The following is a 24514-nucleotide window of genomic DNA, read 5'->3' on the forward strand; positions in this document are numbered from 1 at the left end:
ATTCACAAATGGTCAAGCGGTAAGTGGGTCCAGAAAGACACAAGGGTATGGTGCTGGTGCAGCAGGTAAGTCAATGAACCAAAGGCCCGGAGCAACAATCCAAAGACCCGAGTTGTGTGTCAATAACCCAATGTCTTCCAGTCCTTCCTCTTTACTTAAGTGCTCTTGCAACGTAGATGCCTCTGAAACATGTAAGCTACCCAGTTCAATGGCAATTAGGGACAGACAATAAATACTGGCCTTGCCGGTGATGACTACACTCCAAAATGTGAGTACATTAGACCTCACCCACCCGAAACATTCTCTCTTCTCTCCTCTTCCATCGGGTAGAAGATACAGGAGCCTGAGGGCACATACCGCCAGACTTAAGGACAGTTTCTACCCCATTGTGATAAGACTATTGAACGGTTCCCTATGACTTCATGGACTATGACTTCATGATCTACCTTGTTGTGACCTTGCACCTTATTGCACTGCACTTTCTCTGTAGCTGTGACACTTTACTCTGTACTGTTATTGTTTTTACCTGTACTACATCAATGCACTCTGTACTAACTCAATGTAACTGCACTGTGTAATGAATTGACCTGTACGATCGGTTTGCAAGACAAGTTTTTCCACTGTACCTCGGTACAAGTGACAATAATAAACCAAAACATTTAATAAAAGGCCTCCATACATGCAGGCACACCCACGTACCGAGTGCTCCAGCAGATATCTGTGCCTTTCACTGCTGTGCTTTCTTGTGCTTCCTGACTCTCCACCCCACCCACCCCCCCCCCACCAACAACTTGCCCCCCTTGCCAGTCTTACTCATTACCACGCAGAAACGAAGGCTTTCCTGCCAGTGGGACTGGGTGGAGAGTGGAAGAAACAGCTAAGTTAAAGCAAGTTAGTGTTTCATAAATTGTATCTAGTAGAAAAATGTTAAGTTTGCATTATTACCAACTGGTGGCAGCCTGGCAGGTCTGTACGAGAAATAGACTGCAGACGCTGTAATCTGGAGCAACACACAAGGTGCTGGAGGAACTCAGCAGGTGAGGCAGCATCTGTGGAGGGAAATGGACAACTGACGTTTCGGGTCGAGACCCAGTCCAGATAAAGATGCTGCCTGATCCGCTGAGTTCCTCCTTCATCTTCCTCTGAAGACATTGGCCCAAAATATGCTTTGAAGTTGAAGAGGTGTGAATTGTGGGTATTGAATTCCCCAATGTCCTCCTCCGCTCTGAACCAAATGACTGCTCTGAACTATTAGTGCTATTTCAACTTTCTCTACAAGATCACCACAGTCACTTCCGCCTCAGGCTCAAAGTTCTTTCATAACTAGAACCTCGGTATTGTCCCTGGGGACTGCCCACAGCTGTTGAAAGTCCTCCTTACCTAACCATGGTTTATGTGGGCGGTTATCAACCACTTGACTGGAAACCACAGCTCTCTGAATATAACCTGCACTCTCGGCAGACAGCCATGCCATGCAGGAGTCAAGCTGTGCAATAGGGCAGCTGACTCCACATCGGTGCTGGGATGAGCTGGAGAGTAGGAGGTCATGCTGAGAGCAGGCAACTGGTATTAGACCAGTTTCAGGGGGGTCTCAGGGAGCTTATTGAGACATTACTATATATTTGAGGTAAAACTGCCACCATGGAGATACAAGAGACTGTAGATACGTGTAGGTCCTCCCCAGGGTACAGCAGGGTTCCGTTCCTGTGAACTGTTTGTAATCTGAACAATTTGTACGTCGGAAATAGATCCACGAACAGAGCTTCCGCAATGCAGAAAAAGCTTGCAGCCATGCACGAGCTGGGAAATCCATCCCTCCGGTCCCCTAAATGCTCATTCCGACATATGGGCTGTACACAATTTGGGGACTCGTAAGCTGAGGAGGACTTTTCCTTGTACCCCTAAGTTCCTCTGTTCTACAACACTCCCCTGAGCCCTGCCATTCACTTTGCATGTCCTACACTGGTTTAACTTCCCAAAACGAATCAATTCACACTTTGAGGACCTCAAAGGACAAACCAACATATCTGTAACCATGAAGCTGTGCAGTCAATGAGTGGGAGCACAAGTAAAACATTCAACCTCCAAAACATCCCCAGATATGTCTGTACCCAGGATCCAGTCTGCTAAGCAAGCACACCGCCTCTTGCCTCCTTAGGATTCCAGCCCTCAGACTAGCATTTCAACCTCACGGGGAAGAGCAGATGAAGCAGCAGCTACTCACGAGATGGGGCCACCTTCTTCCGGACCTCCAGGTCGCTGTCACTCGGTTCTGAGATACTGGCAGCCCGCACCTTGACCTTGCTCTGCATTGCGGTGGGTTGTTTGGGGAAAATAAATAAATAAATGCTGGGTCACACAAGTCTTGAGACATCCCAGTTACAGAGCCAAAACAGGCCATTCATCCCAACTCCAAGTGGTGCTTCTGCTCCACAAAGTACCTCGCTCCCTTCCTCTGCATGCTTCAGTAGTGGGTATTCCAGCAGTGGTTCAGTAGACAGACACTTATATAATTAGACATCAAGATTAGAGCTTGTGGGAGCTACCAATACACAAATTGAATTATTTTTCCTGCATTACAGCAGTACTTTTTTGGCTGTGGAGGTCATACAAATGCAGGTCTCATAGAGGTGTACAGCAGGGAAACAGGCCCTTCAGCCCAACTTGTCCATGCCAACCAAGTTGCCTAACTAAGCTAGTCCCTTCGCCTACTTTTGGTCCATATCCCTCTGAACCTTTCCTGTCCATGTAACTGTCCAAACGCTTATTAAATGTCATAATTGTACCCATCTCCACCACCAGCTCTGGCCATTCGTTCCATACACCCACCACCCTTTGTGTGCAAAAGTACCCCCTCAGATCCTCCTTCACTTTAAACCTATGCCCTCTGGTTTTGGACCCCCCTACCCAGGGGCAAAGACTATGACCATCCACCTTATTTATGCCCCTCATGATTTTATAAACCTCTACAAGGTCACCCCTCAGCCTTGCTCACTCCAGGGAAAACAGTCCCAGCCTGTCCAGTATCTCCTTGTAACCCAAACCCTCCAGTCCCCATAACAGTCAGCGTAACGCTATTACAGTGCCATTGACCCGGGTTCAGTTCCGACCACTGCCTGTAAGGAGTTTGTACGTTGTCCCCGTGTCTGCGTGTGTTTCCTCTGGGTGCTCTGGTTTCCTCCCACATTCTAAAGACGTACGGGTTAGGAAGTTGTGGGCATGCTATGTTGGCGCCGGAAGCGTGGTGACACTTGCGGGCTGCCCTCAGAACACTCCACGCAAAAGATGCATTTCACTGTGTGTTTCAATGTACATGTGACTAATAAAGATATCTTAAATCTTTTTCTGCACCCTTTCCAGTTCAATGACATCCTTCCTACAGCAGGGTGACCAGAACTGCACACAATACTGCAAATGTGGCCTTACCAACGTCTTGTACAGCTGTAGCATGACGTCCCAACTCCTCTACACAATACTTTGACCGATGAGTTCAATATTTTTAGTGTGCAGCTCTTCAAGGGAGCAATCCAAAGGAATGGGTTCTACTTTCTCACTGCTCGAGGGGAGGGGCAGAAATTTTCCTAACTTCTCTACAGAGTTACTGATGTTTGTCTTGTGACTAATGCCACCTAGTCCTGGTGCCCCATATGTGGAAACATGCCCCAAAACAGGGAGCAGTTTAGGAATCTACAAAGTGCTGACTGAGGGCCGATTTAATGGGACAGAGGCTGCTCTACACCTACAGGTTGAAACATTTACCTTTTTCTTTGTGAGTGGGCCACCAACACTGTCTGGTGAAGGTAAGCAATCATTGTGGTCACTGGGTGTTGAGGACTCCAGAACATTCTTGAGTACGCTGCCCCGAGGAGAGTGACGCCCAATGAGCCTGCCAGACTTCGGGAGGTACTGAAGGGGCAAAACAAAAAAAAAAAATCAGGATAATACTCAAGGACATCAGCAGACACAGCCTGTGTGGGTAACGTGACTGCTGTAGGACCCTGCGGGTCACCACTGTGCTCTCTGCGGTCACATCAACAAACAATTCCCCCTGACCACAACAAACACCCTGCCTCACCACCTGACCTTCCGAGGGAATCACTGGTCCCCTCCACTCCAACCTAACCACCACAGTGAGTTACTGCTCCCCACCAACCCTCCACCCCCAGCACCATGGGTCCAATCCTCCGTCAATAATGTGCATGGCGTTCGACTCCACAGGTAACGAGCAGCCTCCAATCATCTTCTATACACCATGAGGATAATATTGGTTTACTATTGTCATGTGTACCGAGATACAGTAAAAAGCTTTTGTTTTGCGTGCCATCCAGACAGATTACTCCATACACGTACATCGAGGTAGTAAAAAGAAAACAGAAGGCAGAATATAGTGTGGCAGCTACAGAGAAGGTACAGTATAGTGCAGTTAGCAAATAAAGTGCAAGGGCCATAATCATGTCGGTTGCTTTCCTGAGGCGGCGGAAAGTGGAGATGGGAGTCAATGGAAGGGAGGCTGGCTTGCGAGCACACAGAGACACACACTTTAAATCACCAGTTCAGCCAAGGCCAGATAGAAGATGTGCACCAGTCTCTGTTACTTTGACGGATTCACCGACGGTGTGACAGGGATCAAGGCAAACAGCAGCACGATGACGAGACTGAGCATCAGTCCTGATGATGCTACAGTTCCATGGATGAATCAGAGACACTGTCACTGACCCCATCTGCTCCAGTGTCACATCCCGTTCACTCTAACTGCGAGAAACCCTGCACACAACAACCTCATTCAAAACAAGGCTCAAGATGCTGTAAACACTGAGCTATGATACATCTGGGCGATAGGCATGTCCAGCTAGAGCACTGGTGGGTACAAGGCACTGATCATGCCAAACTTGCAGATGAAAGCGAAGTGCAGGAGACAAGTTAACAGTAGAAATGACAAAGGAATAAAACTACATGGGCATAATGAGAGAAATAAGTATGTGTCAGAACCAGAGATACAAATAATAGCAACAGAGAAACTGGAAATCATAGAAGGACCATAGAAAGCATCCTATCTGGATGCATCACAGCTCGGTATGGCAACTGCTCTGCCCAAGACCACAAGAAATTGCAGAATTGTGAACACAGCCCAACCCATCACGCAAACCAGCCTCCCCTCCACTGAATCTGTCTACACTTCCCGTTGCCTCGCACCCCCGGTCATTCTCTCTTCCCTCTCCCATCGGGAGGAAGATACAAAAGCCTGAGAACACACACCACCGGGCTTAAGGACAGCTTCTATCCAGCTGTTATCAGACTCCTGAACGGAACTCTTATACGATAAAGATCAACTCTTGATCTTGCAATCTACCTCATCGTGGCCTTTACACTTGTCTACCTGCACTGCACTTTCTCTGTAACTGTAACACCATATTTTGCATTCTTTTTTCCTTTTGTACTACCTCGATGTACTTGCGTATGGAATGATCTGTCTGGAATGGCAAGCAAACAAAAGCTGTTCACTGCATCTCGTTACATGTGACAATAATACACCAATGACCAATGGCATGGTGGAAAGAATGGCTGGTTGGCACTGAGGGCAGTTCAGTGAACTCCCTGAAAAGGCTGGATCGCTGGAGAAACATAGGAAACCTCCAGCACAATTCAGGCCCTTCGGCCCACAAAGTTGTGCCGAACATATCCCTACCTTAGAGATTACTAGCCCTCTTACCCATTGCCCTCTATTTTTCTAAGCTCCATGTACCTATCCAAAAGTCTCTTAAAAGACCCTATCGTATCCGCCTCCACCACCGTTGCTGGTAGCCCATTCCACACACTCACCACTCTCTGAGTAAAATACTTACCACTGACATCTCCTCTGTACCTACTCCCCAGCACCTTAAACCTGTGTCCTCTTGTGGCAACCATTTCAGCCCTGGGGAAAAGTTTCTGACTATCCACACGATCAATACCTCTCATCATCTTATACACCTCTATCAGGTCCCCCCTCATGCTCCGCCGCTCCAAGGAGAAAAGGCCACGTTCACTCAACCTGTTTTCATAAGGCATGCTCCCCAATCCAGACAATATCCTTGTAAATCTCCTCTACACCCTCTCCATGGCTTCCACATCCTTCCTGTAGCCGATACTTTTTTGAAAGATTGGGGAATTGAAGGCTACCGGGAACTGGGGGAGATTAGCCCTGATTATATTGAATGGTGGCCAAGCAGCCTACTCCAATTCCTATATTCGTGTGATCTAATTTTTTTTTAAATGCAGCTTTTTGCCCAACTACACAAATCCCATTTGCCCACATTAGGACTGTATCCTTCTGTACCTTGCCTATTTAAGTGTCGAAGTGTTTCATAAACCTAGTGACTGTATCCGGCAGCGAGATCCAGATAACAACCACTCTGTGTAAAAAAAAAAACTTTCCCCTCAGATCCCCTTTAAACCTCCTTCGTCTTATCTTAAACCTAATAAGATTCCTCTCATAATCTTACACACTTCTATCAGGTCTCCCCTCAGCCTCCTCTGCTACAGGAAAAGCAAGACCCAGCCTATCCAATCTATCTTCACAACTAAATCCAGGAAACATCCTGGTGAATCTCCTCTGCACTCTCTCCAGCGCAACCACATCCTTCCAATGGTATGGTGACCAGGACTACACTCAATACTCCAAGTGCGGCCTAACCATTTGGCAGCATGGAACAGTACAGCACAATACAGGCCCTTCGGCCCACAATGTTGTGCCGACCTTTAAACCTCACCTAAGACTATCTAACCCCTTCCTCCCACATATCCTTCTATTTTAAATTCCTCCATATGCTTATCTAGTAATCCCTTGAATTTGACCAATGTACCTGCCTCCACCACCGCCCCAGGCAGCGCATTCCATGCCCCAACCACTCTCTGGGTAAAAAACCTCCCTCTGATATCTCCCTTGAACTTCCCAGCCATTCCTTTAAAGCCATGCGCTCTTGTATCGAGCATTGGTGTCCTGGGAAAGAGGCGATGGCTGTCCACTCTATCTATTCCTCTTAATATTTTGTACACCTCTATCACGTCTCCTCTCATCCTCCTTCTCTCCAAAGAGTAAAGCCCTAGCTCCCGTAGTCTCTCCTCATAAATAGAATGTCCAAACTCTTATATTCTATACCCCGACCAATGAAGGCAAGCATGCCATATGACTTCTTCACCACCCTATCGACCTGTGTTGTCCCTTTCAGGGAGCTATGTACTTGGAACCCCAGGTCTCTTTTTTCAATAGTGTTCCTTAAGCCCCACCATTTACTGTTAATCTCCTATGCCAGGGAAAACAAGCCCAGCCTATCCAATCTCTCCCTATAACTGAAGTCCTCCAATCCAGGCAACATCCTGGTGAGTCTCCTCTGCACTCTCTTCAGCACAACCTTCCTATAGTGCAGTAACTTGTACATGACCCTTCACTACCTCTTCAGTTTGTAAGCAATTCGAGATGGACAGTAAATTGCAGCATCATGTACATCCTGTGAACAAACATTAAAAAGAATAGAGAATCATAGCAATACAGCATGGAAACAGGCCCTTCAGCCCAACTTGTCCATGCTGACCATGGTGCCCACCAAGCTAGTCCCATCTGCCTGTATTTGCCCATAAACCTTTCCTATCCATGTAGTTATCTTTACAATATTTTTATTAAATCCATGAAAAAAAATACAGAGTACATGCAACAAGAAAGAGAGTAAAAATACTACTGAATACATTGCGTTAAATCGTATTTAGGATTACAATACTCTAAATCAATAATCACACATAGTAGTTAGTTAATAAAGGAAGAAAAAAAATTGAAATATTTTATTACAACAGAAATCTACCCCCACTACCAAAACCCGAAGCTGTTGGATAGAAGAAACAGCAAGAAAAAACCTTTAAAAAATGTAACTGTCAGCCAATATCTGCGTTTTAATCCTCAAATCAGAAATTTTGAAAATAATTCAAAAAAGGGTCCCCACAGGGTTTGAAAGTCTAGGTTAGATTCAAAAACTAAACAGCGAATCTTCTCTAGATTCAAGTATGACATAACATCCCGTAACCATTGAACATGCGTAGGCGGAGTAGCTTCCTTCCATTTAAGCAATACTGCTCTCCTGGCTATAAGAGAAATAAAAACCAGAATGTGTAAATCAGAAGCCTTCAAAGTTGTATCTTTTTCTCCAACAATCCCAAATAGTGCAGTCAAAGGATTAAGTTTAACATTTATTTTGAAAAGTACAGAAAAAGTATGAAAGGCCTCCATCCAATATTTTGTAAGACTCTGACACGTCCAAAACATGTGAATTAAGGAAGCCACTCCGTTATTGCATTTATCACAGTAAGGAGATATATCAGAATAAAAACTGGATAGTTTATCTTTAGACAAGTGAGCTCTATGGACCACTTTAAATTGAAGGAGAGAGTGACGAGCACACAATGATGAAGTATTAACCAACTTGAAAATTTCATTCCAAGTTTCCTTGGAAATTGACATCTGCAAATCTTGTTCTCAAGCATTTTTAATTTTATCTAGTGGAACCTTACTCATTCCTAATAATCTGTCATAAATATTAGATATTGAACCATCCTGAAAGGGTTCCAAATTAAAAATTACATCTAATAAATTCTTATCAGGACACAAAGGAAAAGAATGTAATTGAGATCAAAGAAAATCTCTAATTTGTAGATATCTAAAAAAAAGTTTTTGGTAAATTATACTTGGTAGACAATTGTTCAAACGAAGAAAGGTTTCCTCCAACAAACAGATCTTGAAAACAAGTAATACCTAATTTGTCCCATTCTTTACAAACTACATCAGTCATAGAAGGTTTAAAAAAGTAATTAGAGAAAATGGGACTGGACAAAGAAAAACTCAATAAACCAAAATATTTTCTAAATTGTACCCAAATCCTCAAGGCATGTTTAATTACTAAATTATCTGTTAGTTTATTTAATGATATTATAAGTGAAGAACCAAGCAAAGAGATAATAGAATTTTTTTTTTAAACAGAGTTAATTTCCAAAGAGACCCATACTGGACAAGCCTCTTGATTAATGTAATGTGACCAAAACGTAAGATTTCGTATATTGACTGCCCAGTAATAAAATCTAAAATTAGGTAAGGCTAAACCTTTATTCTTTTTAACCTTCTGAAGGTGAACTTTATTTAATCTAGGATGTTTATTATTCCATATGTAAGAAGATATAATTGACTCAAGAGAATCAAAGAAGGATTTAGGAATAAGAACAGGTAAAGCCTGAAATAGATATATAAATTTAGGTAAAATATTCATTTTAATAACATTAATTCGGCCAATCAATGATATAGAAAGGGGAGACCAACTTGATAAAACCCTTTTCACGTAGTGTAGCAAGGTGAAAAAATTTTCTTTAAATAAATGCTTATAATTTTTAGTAAATGACACCCCCAGATAGGTAAAATGATTTCTTACAATTTTAAAGGGAATGTTAATATCAAATGGTACCAAGTTATTCAAAGGAAAAAGTTCGCTCTTGTATAAGTTCAATTTGTAGCCTGAAAAATGACTAAAGCGAGAAAGTAAAGAAAGCATAGGAGGTAAGGAGGCTTCAACATTAGAGATAAAGAGTAATAAATCATCAGCATATAGAGAAATTTTATGGTCAATCCCTCTTCTGGAGATACCAAAGATATCTCCAGATTCTCCGAAAGAAATAGCTAAAGGTTCTAAGGCCAAATCAAAGAGCAAATGGCTCAAAGGACATCCCTGTCTGGTTCCACATTGAAGTTTAAAAGGTTTAGAGTTTTGAGAATTAGTAAGAACTCGAGCAGAAGGGGATAAATAAAGTAATTTAATCCATTGGATAAAATCAGGCCCAAAATTAAATTTCTCTAGGGTTTTAAATAAGTAATTCCATTCAATCCGATCAAAGGCCTTCTCAGCATCTAAAGATATCACACATTCCGATATTTCCTTAGAGGGAGAATAAATAATATTCAATAAACGACGAATGTTAAAATGAGAATATCAATTTTTAATAAAACCAGTCTGATCATCAGATATAATTGAAGGTAAGATATTTTCCAATCTACGAGCTACAACTTTAGATAAAATTTTAACATCCACTTTAAGTAGTGAAATTGGTCTGTACGAAGCGCATACAAAGTGAAATAGAAGCTTAATAAAAAGATTGTGGTAGTCTACCCAATTTAAAAGAATCCGAAAAGACAGCAGATAAATGAGGTATAAGCAAAGGGGAAAAGGCCTTATAGAATTCTCCAGGAAATCCATCTGGACCTGGAGTCTTTCCAGAATGTAGAGATCGCACAGCCTCGGCGATTTCCTCGTATGTAATAGATTGATCCAACTGTTTTCGATTTTCAGTGGAAAGTGTGGGAACATTTAATTGATCAAAGAAATTATCCATTACAGTATTATCTTTGGGAAATTTAGAACTGTAAAATTTAGAATAGAATTCTCTAAAAGTATCATTTATTTCTAAAGGATCAGTTGTCCTCTCGCCATTGGCTTTCGAAATTAATTTGTCGTCCAGCTCTGGAAATTTTTAATTGGTTGGCCAGTAATTTACTTGTTATCCAGATATCTTTTGAACGTTGTTATTGTACCTGCCTCAGGTCTCTTTTAAATCATAACCTCCCAACTTCTATACTCAATGCCCTGACTAATGAAGGCCACTGTGCCAAACGCCTTCTTCACTGCCCTGTCCATCTGCAACACCACTTTCAGCAAACTATGTACTTGTACTCCAAGGTCCTTCTGTTCTACAACACTCCCCAGGGCCTGACAGTATAAAACAGCCACATTGGATCCAGATACTTACATTAAGTTCTGCCATAGTGACTGGCTCTCCATCCAAAACCAGCTGTAAAAAAAAGACAAACCATCAGAATAACTGGAGAGCCAGTCTTAGCCCCCAAGGCACTGACCTGCAGGCTTAAGAGACCTCCTAACCCTAATAAGGTACATTAATGTTCTTGTTGTAATGGGGTCTCCTGAAGTAAACACATCATAGAACTCTCCCATAATTGTGGAAGTGATATCATTCAATCTATACAAAGGAAACAATAAGGAGCAGGTTGGCAGTGGTAGGTTTGGAAACTTACATTAAAGGGCTGGTATTTAAATAAATATTACATATTTGCAACAAAGTCATTTAAAAAGGCACAGAGAGCAAAAGTGGTCCAACCATGGATTAAAGAAAAAACAAAAGTTAACACTATATCTAACGAAAGGGTTTATGGAGTTAAGTCTGAGGATTGGGAGTGTTTCAGAATTCAAAAGGAAAATAGAATACAAGACTAAACTATCGAGAGACAACAGAGCACAAGTACAGGTACGTAACAAGGAAAAGCCAAGTGAGGGTGACTGTGAATCCATGACAGGCGGAGATGGGAGGATTTATAATGAGGAATAAAGAAATGGGGGAGGATTAAACAAAACTGTGTGAACACCTTCACAAAGTCAAAAAATACCAGAGAGGCAAGGGTTCGGTGTAAGTGATGAAATAAGACATTAGTATATGTAAAAGAATACTACTAGAGAAGTTACTGAGCCTAAATACTGTCAGATCCAAAGGGCCTAATGATCTACATTGCAGAGTTTTGAAAAAATGGGTTTCAACATTCCAGTTATCATGTTCCAAAGTCCTGTAGATTCTGGAGTGGTTCCCAGAGATGGAAGGGGAGTAAATGTGGTCTCACTATTTAAGAAAAGGGGAAAGAAAATGTGGAACTACTGACCCGTTAGTCTGACATCTGTAGTTGGGGAAAATGCCGGAGTCTGTAATAAAGGACACTTTGAGAATGAGAATATGATTGAGCAGAATCAACATGGACTTGTGAAAGGAAAAGCACATTCGATTAATCTGTAGGAGTGAGGAGATATCTGGTAGAGTAGACAAGGGGGAAGATTACAAGAAAAGGGAGCAGAAGTAGGCCATTCGGCCCATCGAGTCTGCTCCAAAGAAAAGGGGAGAAAGAAAAAAAGAAATGAGAAATGGGGAGGGGGTCTGCTCCATGAGCTAAAAAAACTATTCTAACCGCAATTTCCAGCCTTATCCCCATATCCCTAGATATCTTAACTAATTAGATACCTATCTATCTCTTCCTTAAACGCCTCCAATGATCGGGACTCCACTGCTGTACGTGGCAAGGAATTCCATAAATTCACTACCCTCTGGCTAAAGAAATTTCCCCTCATCTCTGTTTTAAACCTGTGCCCTCTAATTCTAAGATTGTGTCCTCTGGTCCTGGACTCACCCACCAAGGGAAACAGCTTGGCCGCATCTACTCTGTCCAGTCCTTTCAACATTTTAAATGTTTCCATGAGGTCCCCTCTCATTCTTCTGTACTCCAGTGAGTATAGTCCAAGATCCGACAAACGCTCATCATATGTAAGCCCTTCCTTTCCGGGAATCATCCTCGTAAATCCCCTGTGAACCCTCTCCAACATCAGCACATCCTTCCTAACATATGGGGCCCAAAACTGTACACAGTATTCCAAATGAGGCCTCACTAGTGCCCCGTAGAGCCTCATCAACACCTCCCTACCTTTATACACTATACCTCTCGAAATGAATGCCAACATAGCATTCGCTTTCCTTACTGCCAATCTGACCTGGTGGTTAACCTTTCAGGTATCCTCTATGAGTACCCCCAAGTCCTTTTGTACTTCTGTACTTTGAATTTTCTCCTCTTCTACATAATAATCTGCCCATTTATTTCTGTTTCCAAAGTGTACAACTGCACATTTCTCAACATTGAATCTCATCTGCCATTTCCTTGCCCATTCTCCTAAACTATCTAGGTCTCTCTGCAACCTTCCTGTCTCCTCAATACTCCCTACTCCTCCACCTATCTTGGTGTCATCTGCAAACTTAGCCACAAAACCATTTACTCCATCATCCAAATCGTTAATGTACAAAGTAAAAAGAAGCGGCCCCAACACCGACCCCTGCGGAACACCACTAGTAACCGGTAGCCAACCAGAACAGGATCCTTTTATTCCCACCCTTTGCTTTCTGCCAACCAGCCAACGCTCCACCCATTCTGTTATCTTACCTGTAATTCCATGACTTCTCATCTTATTAATCAGTCTCTTGTGCGGCACCTTGTCGAAGGCCTTTTGAAAGTCTAAATACACAACATCTACAACCTCTCCCTTATCCACCCTACCTGAGATTTCCTCAATAAAACTCCAATAGGTTGGTCAGGCAGGATCTTCCCTTCACGAAACCATGTTGGCTTGGACCTATCTTGCCTTGCACCTCTAGGTATTCCATAACCTCATCCTTGAGGATCGATTCTAATAACTTTCCCACCACCGATGTCAGACTAATAGGTCTGTAATTTCCTTTATGCTGCCTCCCACCTTTCTTATACAGTGGAACTACATTTGCGACCCTCCAGTCCTCCGGAACCATGCCGGAGTCTATCGATTCCTGGAAAATTATCACCAGCGCCTCCGCAATCTCTAAAGCCACCTCCTTCAGAACCTGGGGATGCACCTCATCCGGTCTGGGAGACTTATCAGTCTTTAGTCCATTTAGTTTTCCTAGCACCTTCTCTCTAGTAATCTTAACTGAACTCAGTTCCATCCCTTGAGACCCGACTATCCGGTATATTGCTGATGTCCTCCACAGTGAAGACCGATGCAAAATACTCAGTTAGTTCCTCTGGCATCTCTTTATCACCCATTATAATCTCTCCCGCACCGTTATCGATCGGTCTTATATCAACCCGTGTCTCTTTTACTCCTCATATATTTAAAAAAACTCTTAGTATCCTTTCGAATGTTATCTGCCAACTTCCTTTCATAATTCATCCTTTCTTTCCTAACGACCTTCTTAGTTTCTTTCTGCAGGTTTTTACAAGTTTCCCAGTCTTCTGCTTTCCCACTAATTCTTGCTTCCTTGTATGCCCTCCCTTTTGCTCTTCTTTTAGCCTTCACCTCTCTCGTTATCCACATTTGTGCCTTTTTTCCCCATTCAAAACCTTTTTTCTTGGAATATATCTATCCTGCATTTTCCTTATTTCTTGCAGAAATTCCATCCATTTCTGCTCTGCCGTCCCTCCAGCTGGCTTACTCTTCCAATCAATTTGGGCCAACTCCTCTCTCATACCATTGTAATTTCCTTTGTTCCACTGAAATATCGATACACCAGTTATCAGCTTCTCCTTCTCAAATTTGAAACTGAATTCAATCATATTGTGATCACTAGTTCCTAATGGTTCCTTTACCTTTAGTTCCCTAATCACCTCCGGTTCGTTACACAGCACCCAATCCAAAACAGCCGATCCCCTGGTGGGCTCATCAACAAGTTGCTCCAAAAGCCGTCCCATAGACATTCCACAAACTCACTCTCCTGAGATCCACTGCCTTGCTGAATTTCCCAGTCCACCTTCATGTTAAAATCCCCCATAATTATCTTAACGTTGTCACTCTGACACGCTTTTTCTATTTCTAACTGCAACTTATAGTCCACATCCTGACTGCTATTAGGGGGCCTTTATATAACTGCTACTATTGTCCTTTTACCCTTGCTATTTCTTAGCTCCACCCATAAGGATTCCACCTCTTCTGACCCATGTCCTTCCTTTCTACTGATTTTATATCATTACTAACCATCATGGCCACACCACCCCCTCTGCCTACCCGCCTATCCTTCCTATACACTGTGTACCCCAGTCGATGTAGTGTACTTGGATTTTCAGGCTGCTTTTGACAAGGTCCTACACAGGATGGTTGGTGAACAAGAAACCTGGGCAATATACTAGCATAGGTAGAGGATTGGTTAGAAAACAAAGAATGGGAACAAACTGCTCATTCTTGAGTATGGAGACCATGACGAGCAAGATATCACAGGGACCAGTGCTGGAGCCCCCAACTATTCACAATCTGCATCAGTGATTTGACTGAGGGGATCAAATGTAACATTTGAGTCTGCTGATAACACAAAGCCAAGTGAGAATGCAAGCAGTGATGAGAGTGCCAAGCAACCACAAGGGGATATAGGCTTGCTAGGTGTGTAGGCAACACATGGCAAATGGAGTACAATGTGGAAAAATGCGAGGTAATCCACTTTGGTGAAAAAGCAGAAATGCTGAACGTCTTTTAAATGGTGACAGATTGGGAAATGTTGATGCTCAAATGGGACCTGGTGCCATTGTGCAACAGGCAAGTGGTATGTTGGCCTTTATTGGAAGAGGATCTCAGCAGGGCCTTGGTGACAACACACCTGGAATACAGGGCACACTTTTGGTCTCCTTACCTAAGAAAGGATATACTTGCCATAGGGGAGATGCAGCAATGATTCAGAAGACTGGTTCCATAAGATATAGGAGCCATTCGGCCCATCAAGTCTGCTCCACCGTTCAATTGCGGCTGTTTTTGTTTTCAACCCCATTCTCCCACCTTCTCCCCATAAGCTTTAACCCCCCTTACCAATCAAGAACCTATCAATCTCTGCCTTAAATACACCCAATGATTTGGCTTTCACAGCCCTCTGTGACAACGAATTCCACAGATTCACCGCCCTCTGGCTGAAGAAATTCCTCCTCATCTCAGTTCCTTTATTCCTAAAGGACTCTCCACATCCACTCTATCCAGGCCTTTTAGTATCCGGTAGGTTTCAATGAGATTCCCCCCCTCACCCTTCTGAACTCCATCAGGTACAGGCCCAGAGACATCAAATGTTCCTCATACATTAAGCCTTTCATTCCCAGGATCATTCTTGTGACCCTCCTCTGGACCCTCTCCAGGTCCAGCACATCCTTCCTTAGATACAGGATCCAAAATTGCTCACAATATCCCAAATGCAGTCTGACCAACGCCTGATAAGGTCTCAGCATTACATCCTTGCATCTCGAAATGAATGCTAATCCTGGGGTGGCGGGTCTGTCATACAAGGAGATGTTACAGAGTAGAGACCTAGCCTGCTCAGAGATTAGAAGGATAAGAGGCAACTTCATTGAAACATACAAAAATTGGTAGAGCACTTGACGAGATGGATGCAGGAAGAATACTTCCCCTGGCTGGGGAGGACAGAACTGGAAGCTGCATTCTCAAAACAAAGGGTAGACCATATGGACTGAGATGAGAAATTTCTTCTTGCAGAGGATGGTGAATCTTTAGAATTCTGGACCCTGAAGGGCTGTGAAAGCTCAGTCATTGAGATCATTCAAAACAGAGTTGGATAGATTTCTGGATATTAAAGAATGGATATAGGAATACGGCAGGAAAATGGCATTGTGTTGAAGATCTATTTAACAGCAGGAGAATTGAGGGGATGAATGGCCCGCCCTTGCTCTAGTTTCTGCTTTTGCTTTTGGAGGTAATGGTCAGAGGGAGAATGTGAGGCTAGGGGAGGATCGTAACACCTGGATAAGAACTTTTAAATCCATACACAGACTACTGCACTTTCTGACTTAGAAGCATCTTCCCAACCTGTGACCTCTGCTGCCAAGGTCCAGGGGAGCGGGTGCAGGGCAACACCACCACTTGCAGGTTTCCCTCCAACTCCAACACCATCCCAACTTGGAAATACATTGCTGATCCTTCATCATCACTGGGTCCGAGTCCTAGAACTCCCTCCCCAACAGCACTGTGGAAGCACCTTCACCAGAAGGATTGTGCCAATTCCAGGATGTGGCTCATCACCTCCACCTCAAGGGCTAATAAAGGATGGATTGGAGAACATCCAATGTTTAATAAAGGGCAATAGGGGCAAACAAGAAAATTATAGGCCAGTGAGCCTAACATCAGTGGTAGAGATGTTATTGGAGCAGATTTTAAGGGACAGAATCTACTTGCAACTGGAAAAGCATAGACTTATTAGGGACAGTCAGCATGGCTGTATGTGGCAGAGATCATGTCGTAGGAACTTGATAAGAGTTTTATTTTAAGGAGGTGATGAAGGTGATTGATGAGGGTCAGGCAGTGGGTGTTGTCTACATGGACTTTAGAAAACTTTTGACAAGGTTCCTCATGACTGACTGACGCACAGGCAGGAACAGGCAGGGGAGTGGAGGGATATAGACCATGTGCGGGTAGATGAGAGTAATTTAAATTGGCATCATGGATCAGCACTGGCACAATGGGCCGAAGGGCCTGTTCCTATGCCGCACTGTTCTATGTTCTAAACGCTAATCCCATCAGTAACGCCCAGGGCCTGAAAAATAAAGAAAAAAGCTAAGGGGTAGAATTGAGCAACACACAAGATACTGGAGGACTCATTGGGTCAGGCAGCATTTGTGGAGGGAAATGGACAGTCGACAGTTCGGGTCGAGACCCTTCATTAGGGCCCTTTTTCAGCCAGTCCAGATGAAGGGTCTCGACCCAAAACATCGACTGTCCATTTCCCTCCACAGATGCTGCCTGACCCGCTGAGTTCCTCCAGCTCCTTTGTGTGTTGCTCCAGATTTCCAGCATCTGCGATCTTTTGTGGAACTGAAACTGGTTTGCCAGGGAACGCAAGAGCTGTGAAGTTCCATAGGGCATCAATGTTTCCAGTGGTACAGAGGGGTTGCAACAGTTAAGGCACAATGCACAAATACATTGGTGTCAAAGCGAACAGATTCTCAAAGTCAGCTCTGAGCAGCAATACAGAGCAGGACACCAGCACCAGGCAGTGACCAGTGTCCCCACTCCAGGCTCGCAAGGTTTCTATGGGACTTACACGCATGAAGGCAGCTTTGGGAGAAAGGTGATAGATGGTGCAGGCTCGGTGATTTTTCAGGTAATACACTGGGTTCCCTTCAAGGAAGAGCTGCAAGCAAAGACATTATTTGTTACACTCCTGTGGTGTTGTTTAACACGTTGTAGAAGGACAGACTCAGAACACTATATTCTTGTGTACAAAGCGTGATATTAGGAGGAATGAAAAAACAAAGCCTCCTCCACATTGTCCCATCACACACTCCCAGGGCAGGGACAGTATGAAGCAAAACATGAGCGGCTGGAGGATCAGGACCCTAAACGTCGACTGTCCATCTCCCTCCACAGATGCTGCCTGATCCGCTGAGTTCCTCCAGCTGCTCGTTTTTTTCCTCCCCCCCACTCCAGATTCCAGCATCTGTAGTCTCTTGAGTCTCCAGGGATAGTAGGGGTTAGACACAGAATGAAGCTCCCTCTGCACTGTCCCGTCGCACTCCCAGGACTAAGGACAGTGTGGAGCAAAAGACAAGCTGCTGGAGGAACTCAGCATGTCAGGCAGCATCTGTAGAGGGAAATGGATACACTCCCAGGACAGGGACAGCACAGGTCAGACACAGAGTAAAGCTCCCTCTACACCGACCCATCACACACTCCCAGGGTCAGACACAGGGTGAAGCTCCCTCTACACCGACCCATCACACACTCCCAGGGTCAGACACAGGGTGAAGCTCCCTCTACACCGACCCATCACACAATCCCAGGGTCAGACACAGGGTGAAGCTCCCTCTACACTGTCCCATCACACACTCCCAAGGTCAGACACAGGGTGAAGCTCCCTCTACACCGACCCATCACACACTCCCAAGGTCAGACACAGGGTGAAGCTCCCGCTACACCGACCCATCACACACTCCCAGGGTCAGACACAGGGTGAAGCTCCCTCTACACCGACCCATCACACCCTCCCAGGGTCAGACACAGGGTGAAGCTCCCTCTACACTGTCCCATCACACACTCCCAGGGTCAGACACAGGGTGAAGCTCCCTCTACACCGACCCATCACACACTCCCAGGGTCAGACACAGGGTGAAGCTCCCTCTACACTGTCCCATCACACACAGCCAGGGTCAGACACAGGGTGAAAGCTCCCACTACACTGTCCCATCGCACGCTCCCAGGACAAGGACTGCACGGGTTAGACAGAGTAAAGCTCCCTCATTCCTAGTCATAAAGTTGCATAGCACAGAAACAGGCCCTTCGGCCCATCACGTCCATGCTGACTGCTGCACCCACCTATATTAATTCCATTTACCGTATTTGGTCCAAAGCCTTTTAGCTCTCAGTGCCCCACCCCTGCACTCACCTCCTTAAGCCTGTGTAGATGGGAGAGTGGGGCAAGATTTGCATGTTCAGAGATCACGTTGTAAGCCAGATCCAGGCACTTCAGGTGTGACAACTGCTCCAATCCTGGAAACAAAAGTACACTGGAAGATTACACATACTGCAGTGCAAGAGGTACAGAAAGATAGAACTTGCATTTGTACAGCCCCTTTCATAATCTCAGCTGTCTACTTACATACATTACACATCTTTCAGCCAACGTTACACGTCTCCCAATTGGATTTGAACCCAACACTTCCCAAAATTCAACTTGCGGTACTAGTAGACCCATGACAAAGCCAATAAAACCTCATGTGATAAACCAAAGGCCATTTGGCCCATTGTTCCTGTACTTGCTATTCAGCCCCACTCCACCTTTTCCTCCAGGAACCAAACAGAGACCCATTAGCAAATGTACTTGTAATTATAATGGGACTGTGTCAGCACAGGCAGAAATTTAGCTCTGATATATTAAGCAAAGAGTAGTTGCACAGAGTTAAATTGTCTCTGCTGTAAAATAAGTTCCCAAGGGCCTGTATCAAGCGTCAATCCTCATTTTGATATCATTACTAACCTGGATTCAAAAACAAACTGCACCAGTGCAAGAAATCCAAAACATCAGGAAATGTGGGAGTTACTTGGGACAGGGAGAATTTGAAGAAGAGAAACAGTTAATGTGTCAGGTTGTCAGAACTTGTGAAATATCACAAGCCTGAAACATCAGCTGTCTACAGATGGTGCCTGACCTGCTGAGTACTTCCAGCAATGTGCCTTCATTGGTGTGAAATTCTTGGTAGGACCCGGCAGGTCAGGCAGCAACTGCGGAAAGAGAAACAGAATTCAAGTTTCAGGCCCAAGGTCCTCTGTCAGACCTGAACCGTTAACGCTGTTCCTCTTTCGTAGGTTGTGATGGAATTGAGACAGGATGCAGAAGTGGCAGATGGAGTTCAATCCAGAGAAGTGTGAAATGATACACTTTGGAAATTTGAAGGCAGAGTACACGGTTAATGGCAAGATTCTTAGCAGTGTGGAGCAACAGAGAGATCTTAGGGTCCAAGTACATACGTAGATCCCTCAAAGTTGCAGCACAAGTGATAAGGTATTTTTATTAGTCACATGTACATCAAAACACACAGTGAAATGCATCTTTTTGCGTAGAGTGTTCTGGGGGCAGCCCGCAAGTGTCGCCACGCTTCCGGCGCCAACATAGCACGACCACAACTTCCTAACAGGTACATCTTTGGAATGTGAGAGGAAACCGGAGCACCCAGAGGAAACCCACGCAGACACAGGGAGAACGTACAAACTCCTTACAGACAGCAGCCGGAATTGAACCCGGGTCACTGGCACTGTAATAGCATTACGCTAACCGCTACGCTACCGTGCCTGTAGTTAAGAAGGCATACATGGTGCTGGCCTTCATTAGCTGGGGGATTGAGTTCAAGAGCAGAGAGATAATGTTGCAGCTCCATAAGACTCTAGTTAGACCTCTCTTGGAATACTGTGTTCAGTTCTGGTCACCACATTATAGGAAGGATGTGAAAGCTTTGGAGAGGGTGCAGAGGAGATTTCCAAGGATGAGACCTGGGTTGGAGAGAATGTCTTATGAGGAGAGGTTGAGGGAGTTAGGACTTTTCTCTTTGGAGAGACAGAGGATGAGAAGAGACTTGATAGAGGTATACAAGATTATGAGAGGCACAGAGTTGACAGCCAGCATCTTTTCCCCAGGGTGGCAATGGCCAATACTAGAGGTCACCCATTTAAGGAACGTGGAGGAAAGTTCAGGGGACATGTCAGAGGTAGGTTTTTGTATACACACACACACACACACACACACACACACACACACACAGTGTTGGGTGCCTGGAATGCACCGCCAGGGTGGTGGCAGGGGTCGATACAATAGGGTCAGTTAGATAGGCACATGGACGAAAGAAAAATAGAGGGTTATGGGAGGTGGAGAGGGGGATAGATTGAATGGGGATAAGGTTTATATAGGTTGGCACAACATCGTGGGCCAAAGGGCCTGTACTGTTCTACGTTCCACAGATGCAGCCTGACCTGCTGAGGTTTTCCAACATTTTGTTTCCTCATTGCAGGTTTCCAGCATCTGCAGGTTTTTTGCTTTATTGATGACCTGATCTCAAGTCTGAAGCTTATTTATGAAACAAAACTCAAATACTAATGGAAGGGGACAGGTCACAAAGACTGGGGAAGTGAGCAAAGATAGTGGATGAAGGGTGAGGTAACATATTTGAACTAGAATAACGAAGGGAGGCAATGAATGGGATGGTATAATTTTTGAAAAAAAGACACAGGAACACATAGTATTGGTGTGGGCATAGTAACTTAACGCAGCGGGGACAAGTTGAGAATGCTGCTACATGGAAAAAAAAGCAGTAGCACACAAGTTCTGCCTTTATTACCAGAAGCAATGCATATAAAAGCAGAAGTTATTGCTAAATCTTTACTACTTGTGGTGCCCAGAATTAAACACAGTACTCCTGCAGGCTAACATTTGGGAGACATTAAGCCCTTGAAGAGGGAGTAGAGGAGATTTACTAGAATGGTTCCAGGAATAAGGTGACCAGTTAAGTAGAGGGGCTGTACAAGCTGGGGTTGTTCTCCCTGAAGCAGTTAAGGTTAGGACATTGATATAATATATAGGAAGAAGCTGTTTCCAGGCGTCAGGAGGACTATAACCGGGGAGCACACATGTAATGCTAATGGCAAAAGAGACAGAAGGGAGATGAAGAGAAATTTCTTTCTCCAGTTACTAATATCAGGAATATATTGCCTGAAAAAACAGAATCAACAGGAACTTTCAAAGGGGAAACATAATAAAGGAAATATTGAGCACGTGGAGTGGATAATTGGGTGGTACAGGTAAAATTCTCTAGTTACAGGTTGAAACTCTCTAGTCTGGCACCCTTGAGTCCTGATCACAAAGTCCAGGACCACAGAAACTGCCCCGAGCAGGAGGATTCTTGGTTTTCAGCACACAACACCCCACGGGTGAGTGAGGGTCCTTTACTGAGAACCGTCAGCAGCCCGAAGCTTCTGCATGTCGGAAAAGCTGTCGTCTGAGATCGTTGAAGTTGCATTAATTAGAAGTTTGAGTTAAAAGCTGCAGGTTAATTAGAGATTGGTACAGATCTTGGTTAATTTTAGATTTTAATTATATCTTAGTTAGAATTAGTTAACTAGTATAGATCTGTACCACAAATCCAAATCCTGCCGGACTATGGGAGTTGCAGGACCAGAGGGTTTCAACCTGCACAATCAAAGGCTCTGATGTCAATGGCCTCCTTCGCTGCTGGATCACTATTCAATTTCCTTTTGCAAGTTCCTGCTGAATCCACCCTGTTCCATCCCTTTCCGACAGCCCGTCTTCTGTCACAGCTTTTAAACCACACATCAAAAGGTGCTCTTAGAACATTGGACCATACAGCACAGGAACAGGCCCTTTGGCCCACAACATCTGGGTCGAGTATACCAAATTAAGTTACACTGTTCTACCCGCACATGATCCATCTCCCTCCATCCTCAGCGTGTTCACGTCCATCAAGAACACCACTGTGGTATCCGTTTTCACCACCACACTGTGTAGCCACCTCCTTTAAACTTTTTCCTCTCACCTTAAATGCGTACCCTCTAGTATTAGACATTTCTAGAACAGTACAGTAGGGCACAATACAGGCCCTTTGGCCCACCATGTTGTGCCGACCTTTAAACCTCGCCTAAGACCATCTAACCCCTTCCTCCCACATATCCCTCTACTTTAAATTCCTCCATATGCTTATCTAGCAATCTCTTGAATTTGACAAATGTACCTGTCTCCACCACTGCCCCAAGCAGCACATTCCATGCCCCAACCACTCTCTGGGTAAAAAACCTCCCTCTGATATCTCCCTTGAACTTCCCATCCATTATTTTAAAGCCATGCCTCTTGTATTGAGCATTTCTACACTGGGGAAAAGACTCTTGTCTCCCCTATCGATGCTCCTCATAATTTTATAAACTTCCATCAGGTCTAGAGTTTCAGATCAAGAGAATAACTCCTCCAGCGGAAGTATGCCCACAGGTAGGGAGTGCTGTAGTATCGCTCACTCACACACACACACACAGTTACTACCTTCCTGTGTAACCTGGTCCCACATAGTGGCAGAAAACAGAGTTGCCAGGGAGTGAAGCCGCTTCTTCTCTCCCACCAAACCCCAAGACTGCTTCAGGAATCTCATGCCACGGGCTTAGCCTTACCACCGATATCGTCCAGTTCGTTGTTCCGAAGGAGCAGGGTGACCAGCTGCACCCGGGAGCAGGAGTTGAAGACTGGCACCTTCTCTAGGAGGTTGTAGCTCAGATTCACGTATTCCAGTTCAGACAGCAGCTGAGAGGGGGAGGGGGACAGAGAGAAAAGGGAGAAAATGGCAAATGATTGAAAAGGATTCCTCTCTCACTTTCTGAAGACTCTAATTTTAAATCCTGTACGTAACCACAACACAGAAACTTGGAGATGCTCAGAGCTGTGTAGACTTCATGGGCCTCTTTCTATATTATAAGGGGATAGAACTGTAGCAGCCACAGTGGTCAAGTATCTCATAAGAACATAAGAAACAGGAGCAGGAGGAGGAGGCCATCTGGCCCATTGAGCCTGCTCTGCCATTCAATAAGATCATGGCTGATCTGGCAGTGGACTCAGATCCACCTACCTGCCTTTCCCCATAACCCTTAGTTCCCCTACTATGCAAAAATCTATCTAACTGTGTCTTAAATATACTGACTGAGGTAGCCTCTGCTGCTTCCCTGGACAGAGAATTCCACAGATTCACTACTTTCTGGAAAAAGCAGTTTCTCCTCATCTCCGTCCTAAATCTATTTCCCCGAATCTTGAGGTTATGTCCCCTAGTTCTAACCTCATCTACCAGTGGAAGATCCATCTACTAGAGAGAATGCCATATTAGATCTAGTTTTAGGTAATGAACAGGGTCAGGTGACAGATCTATCGGTGGGTGACCATTGCTCCATAACCTTTAGAATTGTCATGGACAGGGATAGGAGCAAAGAGGACGGGAATTTAATTAATTGGGGAAAGGCAAATTATGAGGCTATAAGGTGAGAACTTGGGAGTGTAAATTGGGGTGACATTTTTGAAGGGCGATGTACTGTGGAGATGTGGTCAATGTTCAGGGATCTTTTGCAGGATGTTAGGGATAAATTTGTCCCAGTGAGGCAGAGAAGGAATGGTAGGGTGAAGGAACCGTGGGTGACAAGAGAGCTGGAACAACTAGTTAGGAAGAAGAAGGCAGCATACATAAGGTGTAAGCAGCAAGGATCGGACAGGGCTCGTGAGGAATATAGAGTAGCAAGGGAGGAACTTAAAGGGCTGAGGAGAGCAAGAAGGGGACATGAAAAGGCTTTGGCGAGTAGGGTTAAGGAGAATCCCAAGGCTTTTTTCTCGTACGTAAAGAGCAGAAGGATGGCTA

The 24514-nt window shown here is 44.5% G+C and overlaps 1 protein-coding gene across 9 annotated transcripts in view; it reads right to left on the reverse strand.

Annotated features, from left to right (window-relative positions):
* The window catches only part of stk11ip (serine/threonine kinase 11 interacting protein), a 154944-nt gene that overhangs the window by 69631 nt on the left and 60799 nt on the right, over positions 1-24514 (reverse strand). For all 9 annotated transcript variants that reach the window (XM_052014107.1, XM_052014144.1, XM_052014097.1 and 6 more), the window contains exons 8-13: positions 23289-23418; positions 19012-19115; positions 17671-17760; positions 10816-10857; positions 3760-3906; positions 2225-2306 (exon numbers count right to left, since the gene is read on the reverse strand). In XM_052014107.1, the coding sequence (XP_051870067.1) occupies positions 2225-2306; positions 3760-3906; positions 10816-10857; positions 17671-17760; positions 19012-19115; positions 23289-23418 (595 nt within the window). The remainder of the gene's footprint in view (positions 1-2224; positions 2307-3759; positions 3907-10815; positions 10858-17670; positions 17761-19011; positions 19116-23288; positions 23419-24514) is intronic.

Source organism: Pristis pectinata, chromosome 1, assembly GCF_009764475.1.
Source record: "Pristis pectinata isolate sPriPec2 chromosome 1, sPriPec2.1.pri, whole genome shotgun sequence".
NCBI classification, from domain to species: Eukaryota; Metazoa; Chordata; class Chondrichthyes; order Rhinopristiformes; family Pristidae; genus Pristis; species Pristis pectinata.